General features: G+C 40.6%; 1 protein-coding gene across 7 annotated transcripts in view; it reads right to left on the bottom strand.

Annotated features, from left to right (window-relative positions):
- LOC100707136 (dedicator of cytokinesis protein 3) overlaps positions 1-13,092 on the bottom strand; it is a 297,568-nt gene that overhangs the window by 47,788 nt on the left and 236,688 nt on the right. For all 7 annotated transcript variants that reach the window (XM_019356781.2, XM_019356779.2, XM_019356780.2 and 4 more), the window contains 8 exons: positions 12,764-12,935; positions 12,233-12,330; positions 11,665-11,748; positions 10,720-10,820; positions 10,054-10,135; positions 4,909-5,079; positions 2,939-3,131; positions 1,276-1,403 (listed from right to left, as the gene is read on the bottom strand). In XM_019356781.2, coding sequence (XP_019212326.1) covers positions 1,276-1,403; positions 2,939-3,131; positions 4,909-5,079; positions 10,054-10,135; positions 10,720-10,820; positions 11,665-11,748; positions 12,233-12,330; positions 12,764-12,935 — 1,029 coding nt within the window. The remainder of the gene's footprint in view (positions 1-1,275; positions 1,404-2,938; positions 3,132-4,908; positions 5,080-10,053; positions 10,136-10,719; positions 10,821-11,664; positions 11,749-12,232; positions 12,331-12,763; positions 12,936-13,092) is intronic.

The following is a 13,092-nucleotide window of genomic DNA, read 5'->3' as shown; positions in this document are numbered from 1 at the left end:
CAGATCCATCAGGTGCAAAACCAACAGACTAAAGAACAGCTTCTTCCTGTGGTCAGAACTCTTAATGCAAACTGTGTGTGTGAACAGACGTCTCCAACACATCCACTCTGACGCTGCTATTGATCAACTATGTGCAATATCTCAGTCTTTCCATGTTCTGTGCAATATTTAGGTCTCAGTGGAATCACCATCCCCACCCTAAATGGCCATAACCCCTCCACCCTTATTTATTTATTATATTATATAACTGCCCTTGTATACAGCCCCACAATGTTTCTGTTTCAATGTTTCTATGCATACACCATGTATGTAGTTCACTCACATATACCCACACATGTGCAATAAGACTGCTATATGTGCAATTCTTCTTCTGACGAAGTTGTGTTTTTGTATTTTCCTACTCAGTTGTATATAGTATTTGTATTTCTATTTTATTCTATTGTATATATTATTCTATTCTATTTTATTCTATTGTACATAGTATTTTATTTTATTTTATTTTATTTTATTTTATTTTATTTTATTTTATTGCATTCCAGTGTTTTCTAATTTCTGCTACATAACTTTGCACTTTTGCTGTAACAAAACAAATTTCCCACCTGTGGGACTAATAAAGGCCATCTTATCTTACATATATTGTTTTCTCTTCTTTACTTTTGTACCTTTGTGGTCCAGCTACCCAATTTCACTGTGCAAGAAACTGCACAATGACACTAAAAAGCTCTAAGTCTAAGTGTAAGTATTGAAGTTCTGTTTGTTCAGTTCACATGAAACAGCAAGTCTGAAGTATTTACGGTGGGCTTCCTGTTCATGTTCTAACCACAGCAGCGCCACATCAACAAAGACCACCATCACATAACTGCAGCCACAATCTGAGCATCGTGTTTGTCTCTGTATGATTTCTCCTTCAAATCCTTCCTTAGCCTCACGATGTTTGAAAAGTCATTATGAAAAGACAAAGTGCTTATCGATTTTTTGATATGCAGCTGTAGTCATGAATTCTTTTTTCTTGCAAAGACACGAACATTTGTCCGTCTTTGCAGAAAACTAGCAGACCAAATCACATGAAATTTTTTGGAGCAGAGGCTCATGGGAAAACAAAGAACCCATGTGGTTCACCTTCTACAAAACTGCAAAACCAGCCACGGCCTCAGCTGGGAATGACTTCTTTCTTCTAGCTTCTGGGATGAGTGCCCTTTCAAACCCCACAATGACACTCAGATTTGAATGCAGCGGTGTTTCGAGCGTGTATGTGTGTGTGTGTGTGCGTGTTACCAGTGAGCTGGTCTTGATGATCGAGAATATAGAGCTGAGTATTCCAGAGCAGATGAGAAGCTCTTTCTGTTGCCTCAAGTGCAGGTGGATGTGATGGAGGACCACAGGAAGTAGGATCCTCCGAGACTCTGAGGGAACACAAAACAGACACACACACACACACACACACACACACACACACACACACACACACACACACACGTTACATTCTGCTGGTTAGGGTGTCTGTCTATCTTAAGGTGAGGGAAACCCAACAACATCGCTGACCTGGAACAGCAGGTCAGCGATGTTGTTCAGAGGGAGTCGGCCTCCTGCTGCTCTGGTCTTCAGTCTGGTTTATGTCCTGAAACAAATCCATCTGAAGACTGTGCAGCTCTTCAAGCTTTTGTAGCTACAAGTTAAAGTTTACTGTCAAGTTAGTGCCATGAAACAGATTTCACACTGATAGCACAAATATCACTGCCCACATCTTCCTGATACATCGTTATTATTACTCTATACTATTACTGTTACATTACTTTAATTACAAGAATCACTTTTTTTCTTTTGCTTGATTTAGTGTCAGCTTAAAATGAGAATTATTTAATGTCACTTTTATCAGATTAAACATTTTGTGGTCTTTGGAACAATATTTTCTGTTCAGTGATGTCACTGACTGACATGAAAGCAGGTCAGCGTCTGTAGTCACGCACAGTGAGTAAGACGGTGGTTTCAGGTACGCCTGGTGTATATCGATTCTAGAAACATTTAAAGTCAGTGGGGAGAAAAAAAAAACAGGGAGGCAATGATGAGTTAACTACACACAAACACAAACACCAGAGACAACGCCGACATATCAAAGTCATTTATTATCTGCATTTGAGTGGCTTCATGGCCGATTACACAGCAGAAATGTTGTTTAGCAACGTTAGCAGACGTTATGAGCACAGTGCAGTGTGGAGGTTTCACCAGGAAGAATTTTGATGTGTCAGTTTGAGACTACTCAGCATCAGCTGGTGGTACTGAAACTGTCAGGCATTAATTTTGTACTTGGAAGTCATTCTCAACTTTACATTAACACATTCCTCGCTGAGTCATATAGACACACTCTTTGCATTTGCGTGGGTTCACGATTTAGAGTGAAACTCAAAATTGAAAATGTCAGGTTGTAACTGTTTATTCAATTTGGGGACATAACCTCTTTAAATTAGCGTTCCCTGTTCAGAGATGGTAAATGTGTAGCACGTCACACAGCTGTGGTGACAGTAAGGAATCTCTACTATGTAAATGAGCCTTATTGAAAACAAGGAAAGGTAACGTTACCTTACGCTGAGACAAATACACGTGTCTGAACCATACAGCACTTTCACAACATGTTCGTTATGTAGACGGGTGATTTTAATTTGGCCACAGGTGGATGTGAGAGTTTGTTGTCACTCTGTGTTAGCCCTGTGACCCTCTGAGGGTGGACTCTGTGACTGCTGGGACCCCAAACTATCAGCTGTTAAGAGAATAAACTGATGGATGGACTTGATGATGTATTTGGGTTTCTTAAACGTGGCTGCATGTTTGACTCGCTTTAGTTTGTTTTTAAAGTCATTCAAACCTTTATTTTGATTTTAATAGTCCTGTGGCAAAAATCACAGCCCATTACATTAACGGATGAACGAATCCAAACATTTACCTGGGAAAGAGAAGAGCTGGCTGTCCACAGTCCGAGCTATGGACTGCAGCTTGACCACATCCATGGACTGTCCTATGTGCACCGTGGACGGCATGCTGCCCAGGGTGCCGCGCACAAACTCGGCCACCTCTTGCACCGTAAACATCTGCAGCAGCTCATCAAAGATGGCTGGGAACGAGTTCAAAAGTGCAGCCTGAGAAGAAAGGTGGGACAGAAGAGGCGTTAATGACAAGAGGGGAGAGGTTTAATTAGGGAGGAGGGCAGCAGGAGGTGTTAGTCAAAAAAAAAAAAAAGGTTTGAGTGAAAGAGAGAGAATGAGTAGGTTATAAGATACAATCATGGTTTCAGTGACTGGAGCGGAGTGTCCACAGGAGAGAGGTGCCAACCCACACGAGGAGTCATAGATCCTTTCCATCCACACAGGTCAGCAGGTAGACATCCTCACCGACACAGCTGTTCAGATTCAGCTATTACAGTTTAACAAAACAGCTCGTACAAAGAGGCACAGAAGTTATTCCACAGCAGAAAACAAACCAGAGCTGAAAGTGAAAGATTTGAAAAAAGGAAGACAAAGCACACACACTAGCAAGTCAGGGGTGCCAATCATTAATAACATGGTTTAAACAGACAGTGAACGGGACACAACGACGGATTTTAGCAGCAGACGTGGAGTTTTGGACAAACAGGTTCATTCTGGTGTGAACTGGACTCAAAGCGGCACAAAACTGAAAGCTGCTGAAATCTGGATGAAAACATTTTCAGCCAATCTGAACTTCTTCTCGACTCTTTGCTGTTTAAACTCGCTGCGTAGTTTGTATCTGAGGTTTCCTCAGGTCAGCCCTAACCCTTCTATAAATCAGATGTATTTTTATTTTTCCTTACTAACTATATTTCACCTCTTCTAATAATAAAGATAATCTAAGCCTATGAGGTCCTGGGTAAATACTTCAGTTTTAGTTCCACTTTTTAATGTTTTCTTTAAGAGTTCTTCTGGTGAAAATTGTGGATTTTGGAAAATGTTTAGAGGCCTCATTGAAAAATAGGAAGAAGTACATGATTAATTTATTTAAACGAGTTTATTCTTATTGCGTGAATCAAGTGGCTGAAAAAGTCCAAAACCTGCAGTACCTGTTTTGGCCACGTGAGCCTGGATATAAAAGACAGCAGACACGCGTTTACAGCCGGGTGCAAGAAACAATTTTTGTCTCTACAGCGAGTGAAGTGAAGAGTTATCAGGATGGATGTCATTACAAAGGAAAACATGCTCTCAGTCAGAGGACATGAGGACATCGTGTACTTGTGTGTTATAGCAGCCGGGACGTGTGTGTGGAGGACCACAGGTGTGTATGTGTGTGTGGTTAGAGCTCTCTGAGGTGAAATGGGACTCTGGGCTTCACGGGGTTACAGGGGTGCTGTGGGTTTCTTCCAAACGTCTACTTACTGACAGCGGAGTCGGCCGCAGAGCGTTGGCGCTCACGGCCTGAGTGCAGTTGGCCTGTCCGCTGCCAGGAACCTGTCCTGGGACAGTGGACTGCAGTTGGCCCGGGGCAGGAGCTAGTGCTAAGGGAGCGGGAAGCCCGGCGCCGGGACCTGGGGCTTGATTTGGGCCCGGACAAGACTGGGGGCCCTGTGGTATTTGGGTGTGGAGGAGACCCAGGAGGAATAATAGGGACCCAATTGAAGGAGCAAAGATTTAGGGGAAATTGAAAGAGAAGATGAGGAAAGGAAGCAAGGAAAGATGCGAGGTACAAGTGGAAAAAGGAACAGAAGTGAAATAAAAGTCAGATTAAGGCAACTACAAGAAGATGGGAAGCAGCTAAACTAAAGTACATTTTACTGTTAGCTGTCTACTGTAAACTATGACGACACAACAGTTTAACATCAAAATCACATCAATAAACGATTTCTCTGATTTCTCTGCTTCCTAAACAAGGAAGAAAAAATGTTTTTGTTCCAGCAGGTTTCCTCACCTGAGTGAAGATGAGCGTCTCGGAGTTGCGGCTGTCCAGGCTGAGGACGAAGCGGATCGACTGAAAGAGTTCTTGGATGCTGGTGCGAAACTGCTCCTCCTCCATGCCACACGTGGCCCGAGAGTAAAGGATCCGAGACTGGATGATGAACTTGAACAGATACTCCAAAGCCTGAGAGGACGTAGAAACACAGAAACGAGAAACATGAAATATTCACTCGTTTTTTGTTGTTCTAGAAGAAACACAAACCTCGAATGTTTTAGGAGTGCAGTGTTCCCTCGTTTATCACGGGTGTTGATAACCTGCGATAGGTGAAATCTGCGAAGTAGCGAACTTTTTGTTTGTTACAATTATTATAGATGTTTTAAGGCTGTGAAACCCCCTCACTACACACTTTATACACTTTTCTCAGACAGGCATGAACATTTTCACACATTTCTCTCTTGTTTAAACTCTTAAGGTTCAAACCTTCGTAGAAGAATAAGTATTATAGAAAGAAACCAAAGATCAAACCCTGTTTTCAGGTCCAGCACATGGGAATAGAGCAGCTGCCAGAGAATTCAACATTAATGACTCAATGGTACAGACGTAGAGGAAGCAAGAAGAATGAGTTGAGTGAAGTTTGACTTTTCTGACTGTTTTGTTTCACTTAATGCTCCTTATAATCCTCTGACGTCGACACTGTTGTGTTTGTTGTCTTCTGCTAGCGAAGATTTATGTAAATTTGACAAGCTGGACGCATTCTGTGCTGTACAGGAGACACGGCATGAAATTGATTGAAAATGCTCTACAGCCAATCAGGACGCAGAACACAATGCGCTGTAAAAAAAACAAAAACAAAAACAAAACAAAAAACAACAAAAAAAACAACAACAAAAAAAAACGTGAAAATTGCACCAAAAAAAATCCGCGAAACAGCGCGGCTACGAAAAGTGAACCACGATATAGCGAGGGAGCCCTGTAAACTTTCTTTAAAGGATGGGTAATTTAAGTTAGTCTTGCTCTTATAACAGGGTTCGTACGCTTTTTTCAGGGTCAAATTCAAGCACTTTTTAAGCACTTTCAAGATCCGTTTTTAAGCTTTTCCAGTACCCCCCCGCCGCACCGCCCCGCCCCAAAAAAAAAGAGAATGCATGTTTCAATTTGCATCACCTCAGTAAGACCATGTGAAAAGACACCTTAGCTCCCCTTTTGTTAGGACATAGAAAAACGCACCACACAAAAATACTGCAAAAGGAACGGTCACCTTATATACTTAGTGTATAAACTCAAAATGCACATTTCACTTAAAAATTAAGATGTGCAAATGTGAACAAATCAACTTGTTAGAGATATTCTTCTCCTGTTGAAAAAAGAAAAACGAAAAATAAAGAAATAAGTCTAGATATTGATGCTTCTTTCCTGTGTGACAAAAAAATAGGAGACAGATGTTTGTTTGTTTTTTAAGTTATTTCCCAATAAAACTGTTTTATTGCTAACTACATTGCTGTCTGTATTATTCCTGAAGTCCTAAATGATCACCTTTAAAGTGTTTGTGCTAATAACATCAAGTCAGACAGGCATGGAGAACAGCACTGACTGTTTAAGTAGTTTAATGTGTAGGATGGCGATAAACACATTTTGAATGAAAGCCGGGGAACCTTGGTAGCACAGAAACAAGTGGCTATTCTTTGTGACCATATGGATCACTCATATTACCATTATTTCACCCAAAGGCACCAAATTAATATGCCAAAAAGCTGCAGTAATACACACAAATATAAACAGTACTTGGTGACAACTTTGCTTTTACCCGTTAACCCTCTGGTGTCCAGGGTATAATTGGCCGTTTTTGCTTACTTTTGATTTGGCCTCTATATTTCACCATTAAAAACTGTTTATCTTGCCAATCTGTTATTATCTCATTTTGACATAATGTGTCAGCACAATTTATCTAAATTCAGACAAAATATAAAATACAAGTAGAAAGTGATATTTTTGACTGTAAAAACCACAAGCATGTTTAAGGAATCATTTTCATAACTTGAAATGCAAATAGAAATTGGACATTTTTAAAAAATATGAACAAGTTTTGCAAACAACAAAGTTATATGGTACTATTTACCTAAAAATGCAGCCAAGGCTCAGACGTTTTTTAGATAACCATTCAAAACTATTTACAGAACAATCAGCTGTGCTGCATCAAATAAGAAGGCACACAAATTATTTATGCAACTCCAAAAAATAGTTAGTGTCCACTATAACACAGATGAGAACAGCACAGGGATAAACCTGCAGGTCTGACAGCAGGTGTGTCACTCAGCGTTTACACTGCAATCTGCCTTTGGTGGCTTTTTTGCAGCAACTGTAACATTCACTAGTAGAACTGACACACAAAACAAAACGACTACACACTAACTACACAAGACAACACACTAACTTGAGACTCCAAACACGATAAACGTCACAAATCTCTCTCTCTCTTTATCGCTCTCTCTCTTCCCTCTCTTCCCAAACAACCAAATACCACATGTTGCCGTATCATTTTTTGATTGGTCGACATGGTACATTTTTCCACCAATAGGCAAGGAGTGTTTTTTTCTTTTTTCACTCACAAGCAAAGCGTGTTTTGCTAGCGCTCTCCATAAAAAACGCCGTTTTTACCGTTTCTTCCCGGAGTAAACGCCACTGTTTTATTCAGAATATACCCCCCCAAAAATCATCGGTTTTACGTGACCTATCAACACAATTTAAAAACTGGTATATAGTTTGAAGTCCGCACGTTCGACCCAAGTTGAAATGGAGACTCTGGGTCCCTCGACCCCAGAGGGTTAATCAGAAAGCCTTAAGTTAGCTAGTTATGTATCGGGCTAATGTTTAAAGCTTTCACTTGAGTAAATTAACTCATATTACTCCTAAGTAATATGAGTTAAGTTCACAGCATATTCCGTAATAGCGCTGCCATACTGCATCACTCTCAGTGCATTTCAATCATTTCTCCAGCGAGTTTGACAGCTAGCAAAATAATAATCATAATTTTTTTTTTAAAAATAGCATGTGTAACGTACGCGTACTGGAAAATTATTTACTAGGACTCACCTATCATGCGACCAGAGAGCGCAAACTCCGCCATTGTTGTCTTCCATCATTAAAAACATTAAAAGCATTAAAACAGCAACCTACAGGTATGTTAGCGCACTCATCCCCGACTGTCCGAGGGAGGGGCGGGGTCACATATTGAAACAGACGCAAGGCAGCCCAGGCGGGGAAATTTTGCTTTTGCTTTTTGCAACTCATTTTATTTCTCTATCTGATAAGAAAACAATTCAATCAGATAGCTATTTATTGTGAATGAAATGCAGTTACATTTTCAAGCACTTTTAAGCACCACATCTGAAATTCAAGCACTTTCCAAACCTTGAAAAGAGGACTTTAGAATTCAAGCACTTTCCAGGATTTCAAGCACCCGTACGAACCCTGTTATAAAAATATTCCCACTTTAAGCTTTAGTTTACTTTATTTGTCTTAAATTAACAGGAGAGTTTCTCAGAGTTCAGAACAGAGACTAAAACACAAACTTTGACTCACAATCATGTAGCTTATCCAGGTTTTAATTAACATGAACGCCAACGATGATTTTAGTGACAAATATGACCAAACTGACAAAGACTTAAAAAGACTTCCTGTAATTTTATTTAACGACATCATTTTCAGTTAGTTTGTTTTTCTAGTTTCCTTTTTTGATTGCTTCACAACCAGTTTTAGTTTTTAGTTTAGTTCAGTGTAATACTCTCGTTTTTATACTTCCACAGTGTTTCATTAGCTTCTGTGCATTTAGGACATAAATGCACAGAAGACATAAAACTGTCTGTAAACTCATCACTCTGTCACATTGTTGTGGGGGAACTTCGGCCCGCTCATTTAGCTCGTGCTCTTGTTCTTGTGGGTTTGCAAGACTCATTAATGCACAGCTCCCACCTCTGTCTGAGCTGTTTGTGCTGATATCCTGTGTTGGTTTTACCCAAACATGGTGGTGTTCAATAAGAACACTTTAGTTCAGACATCTTTGTGATTTGTTCAGATGCAAATCAGAGAAAATGTTTTCTCCTGGCAAACCTGACTGTGCTGTCATCAACTTTAAACTTTAACATGCTAATCGAGGCTTTCAGAATCTGAGACAGAGCTTTTTGGTGTTTTGCAAACCCTCTGAGGATTGCATGGTTTGAACATAATGATCAGTCAATCATGCACATTTGCAGCAGGCAGTAAGGTTGCACATGAGTTTTTTACAGGACTGCGTGTCCACATTAACTAATGACTGTGGGTCAAAAGGATGTCTGAGTTACAAACTGTAAAATCCCCACTGAGACTCTGGTTTGGTGAAACATGGTTATCAGGATGTGAGATCAAATTCTGAAGCCTCTTCTTGAATATTCTTGTTACTATTTTAATGACTGCTTACTCAAAATGTTTGCTGGCTTTAAGTCTAGTTATTATTTTCTTGTTTTTTACAAAACCTACCAGCTACAGATAATAAAAAGTGTTATTTTCATCTGGAGTTTACGCCTTTATCACATCTGCAGGAGACATGATCCATTTTGTATCTGGACAGAGATCCCAGGATGCACCAGGACAGAAACATCTGCAGCATCTGGGCTGCTCCTTGGTTTCAACAATGGTTAAGAAAGTTAGTGGAAGAATAAAGCAGACAGAAACAGGCTAAAACTCCTTGGACACAGTTTATAAAAGATAAATCTGGAGACTGCAGCATGTGTCAAAGCTGTCCTCAATAATTCACACCGTCCACTTTTTACATGTGTGACCCATTTGGGATGGATGCTTGAGTCGGATAAATATTTTAGAGTGCTGAGCAGCATTTGTCTGCTAAATGTGGTACGTTCTGCACATCTGCCTGTGACGGTGCATCTATTCCCAGCTCTGCTACATCACTGATGTAGTTCTGAACACGTGCAGTCATATTTTACCTGAGCAAGAACGTCCACGGGGAGCAATTAAAAAGTTCAAAAGGTGTTTGTTTGTTTAAAAAGGGCTTTATGGTGAAGACTGTTATATAAAACTAAAAATGCTAACAGCCCTTCATGTGTTTGATTATTCCGAGTTCAGCGTTCAGGTCAGTGCTCCACCCAGGTGGCACTGAGCTCTTACCCTCATGGCTTCCTGTATGTGGTCCTGCCTCACCACCTCAGCAGAGCGATCCATGTACCACTTCAGACAGCGGATCAGCTCTCTGAAACACATTTTAAAATGCCACACAGGGTTGATTCTCTGCACTGGAAGGAGCGCAAAAGTAGCATTACTTTAATAAAGGAGCTGTTCAGCCCAGGATGGCTGTGTGGAGTTAAACTACTAGAGTTTTAAATAAATGTTTAGATTTTCCTTTTGTTGTGATAGTCGCAGCACTCCACAGGACCAAACATGTACGAAAATACATCACAAAGACCTGAAAAACTAAAATTTGTGTAGTTATAATAACTATATGTGTCTTTTTTTATTTTCTGCCAGTCGGCCTGAGATCGAGATCTTTGTTTCACCCTCTATGAAACATTTAGTCAGTGCAAAACTAATTTTCAGACTCTTACTCAAAGCAATACTTCTCATGTAATATATCTGGATGAGGTCAAAGTAAAATGACCATGAAAAGCATGCAATCCTAGGCCAGTTTTCCATATTGTATTTATCTCTGATGCCCTTGAGCCACCGCGGTGAAATAATTGCAGGAGAAGTCAAACTGCAATAAAGGCAAACGACGTGTACACAAATATACAATCACACTTTAATCAGTCAGGCTGTTAGTTAGAGAACAACACTCACTTGTAAGCTAACGCTCCAGCAAAGTGCTTCTGGATGTAAGTGTCCATCACCGGCCTGAAGTGGTAATATTTACTGTCCCTGAGCAGGTTTATGATGAACACCTGTGAGACAGAGACAGTGAGTGTGATGCTTGAGTGACGCTTAAATGCACAGAAAATGAATCATGATTTACAGTCACAGTGAAAAAAGTACGGCCTCTTTCAAAGCTAAGAGTTTAACTATCAAGAGATTTAAAGAAAAAATAGTGCTACTAGTCCTCATGTTAAGAGTAGGTAAATAGAACCTCAGAGGAACCTGAACACATAGCATTTTATACCATGTCATTAAACACAAACTGAGCCACAGTACAGAGGCAGTGTGTGAAAGTCCATCCCATGATGTAGAACCGCAGCAGCAACTTCATCTCTCTCTATCTCATCGTCATTGACACAGTCTGCTGCTGTGCTTGGGATCACAGTCCTGTTGGAAGTTTCTGATTGGACAGAGGTTTTCATATGTTGTTGTTCAGCTTGTATTTACAGATGTGCTGGCACCAGGTTATTTTTTATATTTTAGTCCTTTCTTTGTGATCATGTGATCATGACCCCACAGTATTTTATATTCCTGTTACAGCGTAACCTTCTTTCATCACCCACCAACATTTACCAAATTTAACTGGAGCTCTTATTCCTGTTGCACAGTCATACTGAAATTAGAGTAGAAAAATGACAGAATAAAAAATCTTTCAGCTTTCAGAGTTTCTGGTGTGTCAGAGCTCCTGTTTCCAGTAACTCAACAGAGGATGACATAAGTGGGACTGAAACTGACAGTTAGCCACATCTGTATTAGATTGTTTCTTCTGCAAGTCTCTAAATCCTCATTATTAAATTTAATTAAACTCATTATTTGTCACTTTTGTTCGTTTACTTTATTTTCTTCTTCGTGCACTGCCCACGCCACACTCACCAGTGACTGAAACACCAGCGGCCCATATTTGTCTGTGTTGTCATCCAAGATGGAGAACAAGGTGTCCAGAATGTCTTGAAGAAACTGACAGACACACACACACACACACACACACACACACACACACACACAATGACAGTTTAGTAAACAGCTGCTGAAAGTCCTGCTGAGGAAAATGGCTTACATAATGGCAGAAAGACAATTTCCATTATTAGTTATTTATGAACACCACATGACAATTTTTAAAGAATCAAACATTTTCATGGTATCCTCCCAGTTGCTGGTTGTCTACAAGCTAATGTTAATGGGAACACAGGAGTATTACAGCAACTGTAGAGCTCTTTTAACACATGCTTAAAAAAACAACCTCAAACCACCTCAGAGATGACCAACAAACACGTCCTGCCCAGCAACATAGAAAATGTCTTACACAGCAAATCTGGCACAGCTACAGAATTTTATGATGATCCTGCCGTTTCACTCTGACTGTAGTCTCAGGATTTTAGGTACAGGTGTTTACACATATTAAACAGAATAATCTCCCCACCTGTTCGACTTAAAACCTCACCTTGACGATCTCTTCTCCGCTGACATGCCGAAGCCGTCCAAGGATGTCCATGACCCGGTCGGGATGGGCCTTCCACTTAAGCAGGGCCAAGAGGTCCACTGGAAGACAACAGGAAGTCAAACACCAGGGAAAAAATGGATACAGGCTCATATTCAGAATTCAACCTGTGAGCAGCAAAACAGCTGTTTAATATGTACACAGCAGTAAAAACTGTCATAAATGAGGAAGCCGCTGTTAGCGCAGCCTAACACGATGGCTGAAAGCAGGTGTCTGCATGCCAGAAACATAACAGATGGTGACACAGTTTTTTTCCTCACTTTAATGATGTCACCTTAAGCTGCTTTATGTCAGGTTAAGACTGGAATATCAGAAAGAAACTCCAACAATCATACGAGCCCGTATATGCAAGCACTTGGTGACAGTGGAAAGGAAAAAGACGCTTTTCTGTGTAACAGTCTGAAATTCTCTCGTGCATATTTAAGCACATTATCCACGAGCGGCTCCAACACCGGCTGCAGATCAGCTGCGTACCGTTCTGGGTGAGCTTGGTGGAGGAGAGCTGTGTGGAAATCCAGAAGGTCTCTTTCATGCTGCGCTGGAAAATGAGGCTGGAGGGGATGTTGGGACAGCTGTTGAAGTCCTCCTTACAGCATGGCAGCCCCAGGTAGAGGGCGTGGTTACTGAAGGTCGTGTTTTCATCACACTGAGGAAATGAAACACCAAGAAGGAGGAAAATAAGGAAGGAAAGAGTGCTTCAAATAGATCTGAGCGCCTCATTGTAAAAGTGTAGCTGCAAAACTGAGTCAAAAGCTGCAAACATGAAGCTTGTGTGTGTGAGGCAAGACTTTAGTCTGTGGTGT

This window comes from Oreochromis niloticus, linkage group LG5 (genome assembly GCF_001858045.2).
Source record: "Oreochromis niloticus isolate F11D_XX linkage group LG5, O_niloticus_UMD_NMBU, whole genome shotgun sequence".
NCBI classification, from domain to species: domain Eukaryota; kingdom Metazoa; phylum Chordata; class Actinopteri; order Cichliformes; family Cichlidae; genus Oreochromis; species Oreochromis niloticus.
This window is presented reverse-complemented; position numbering and strand designations above follow the sequence as displayed.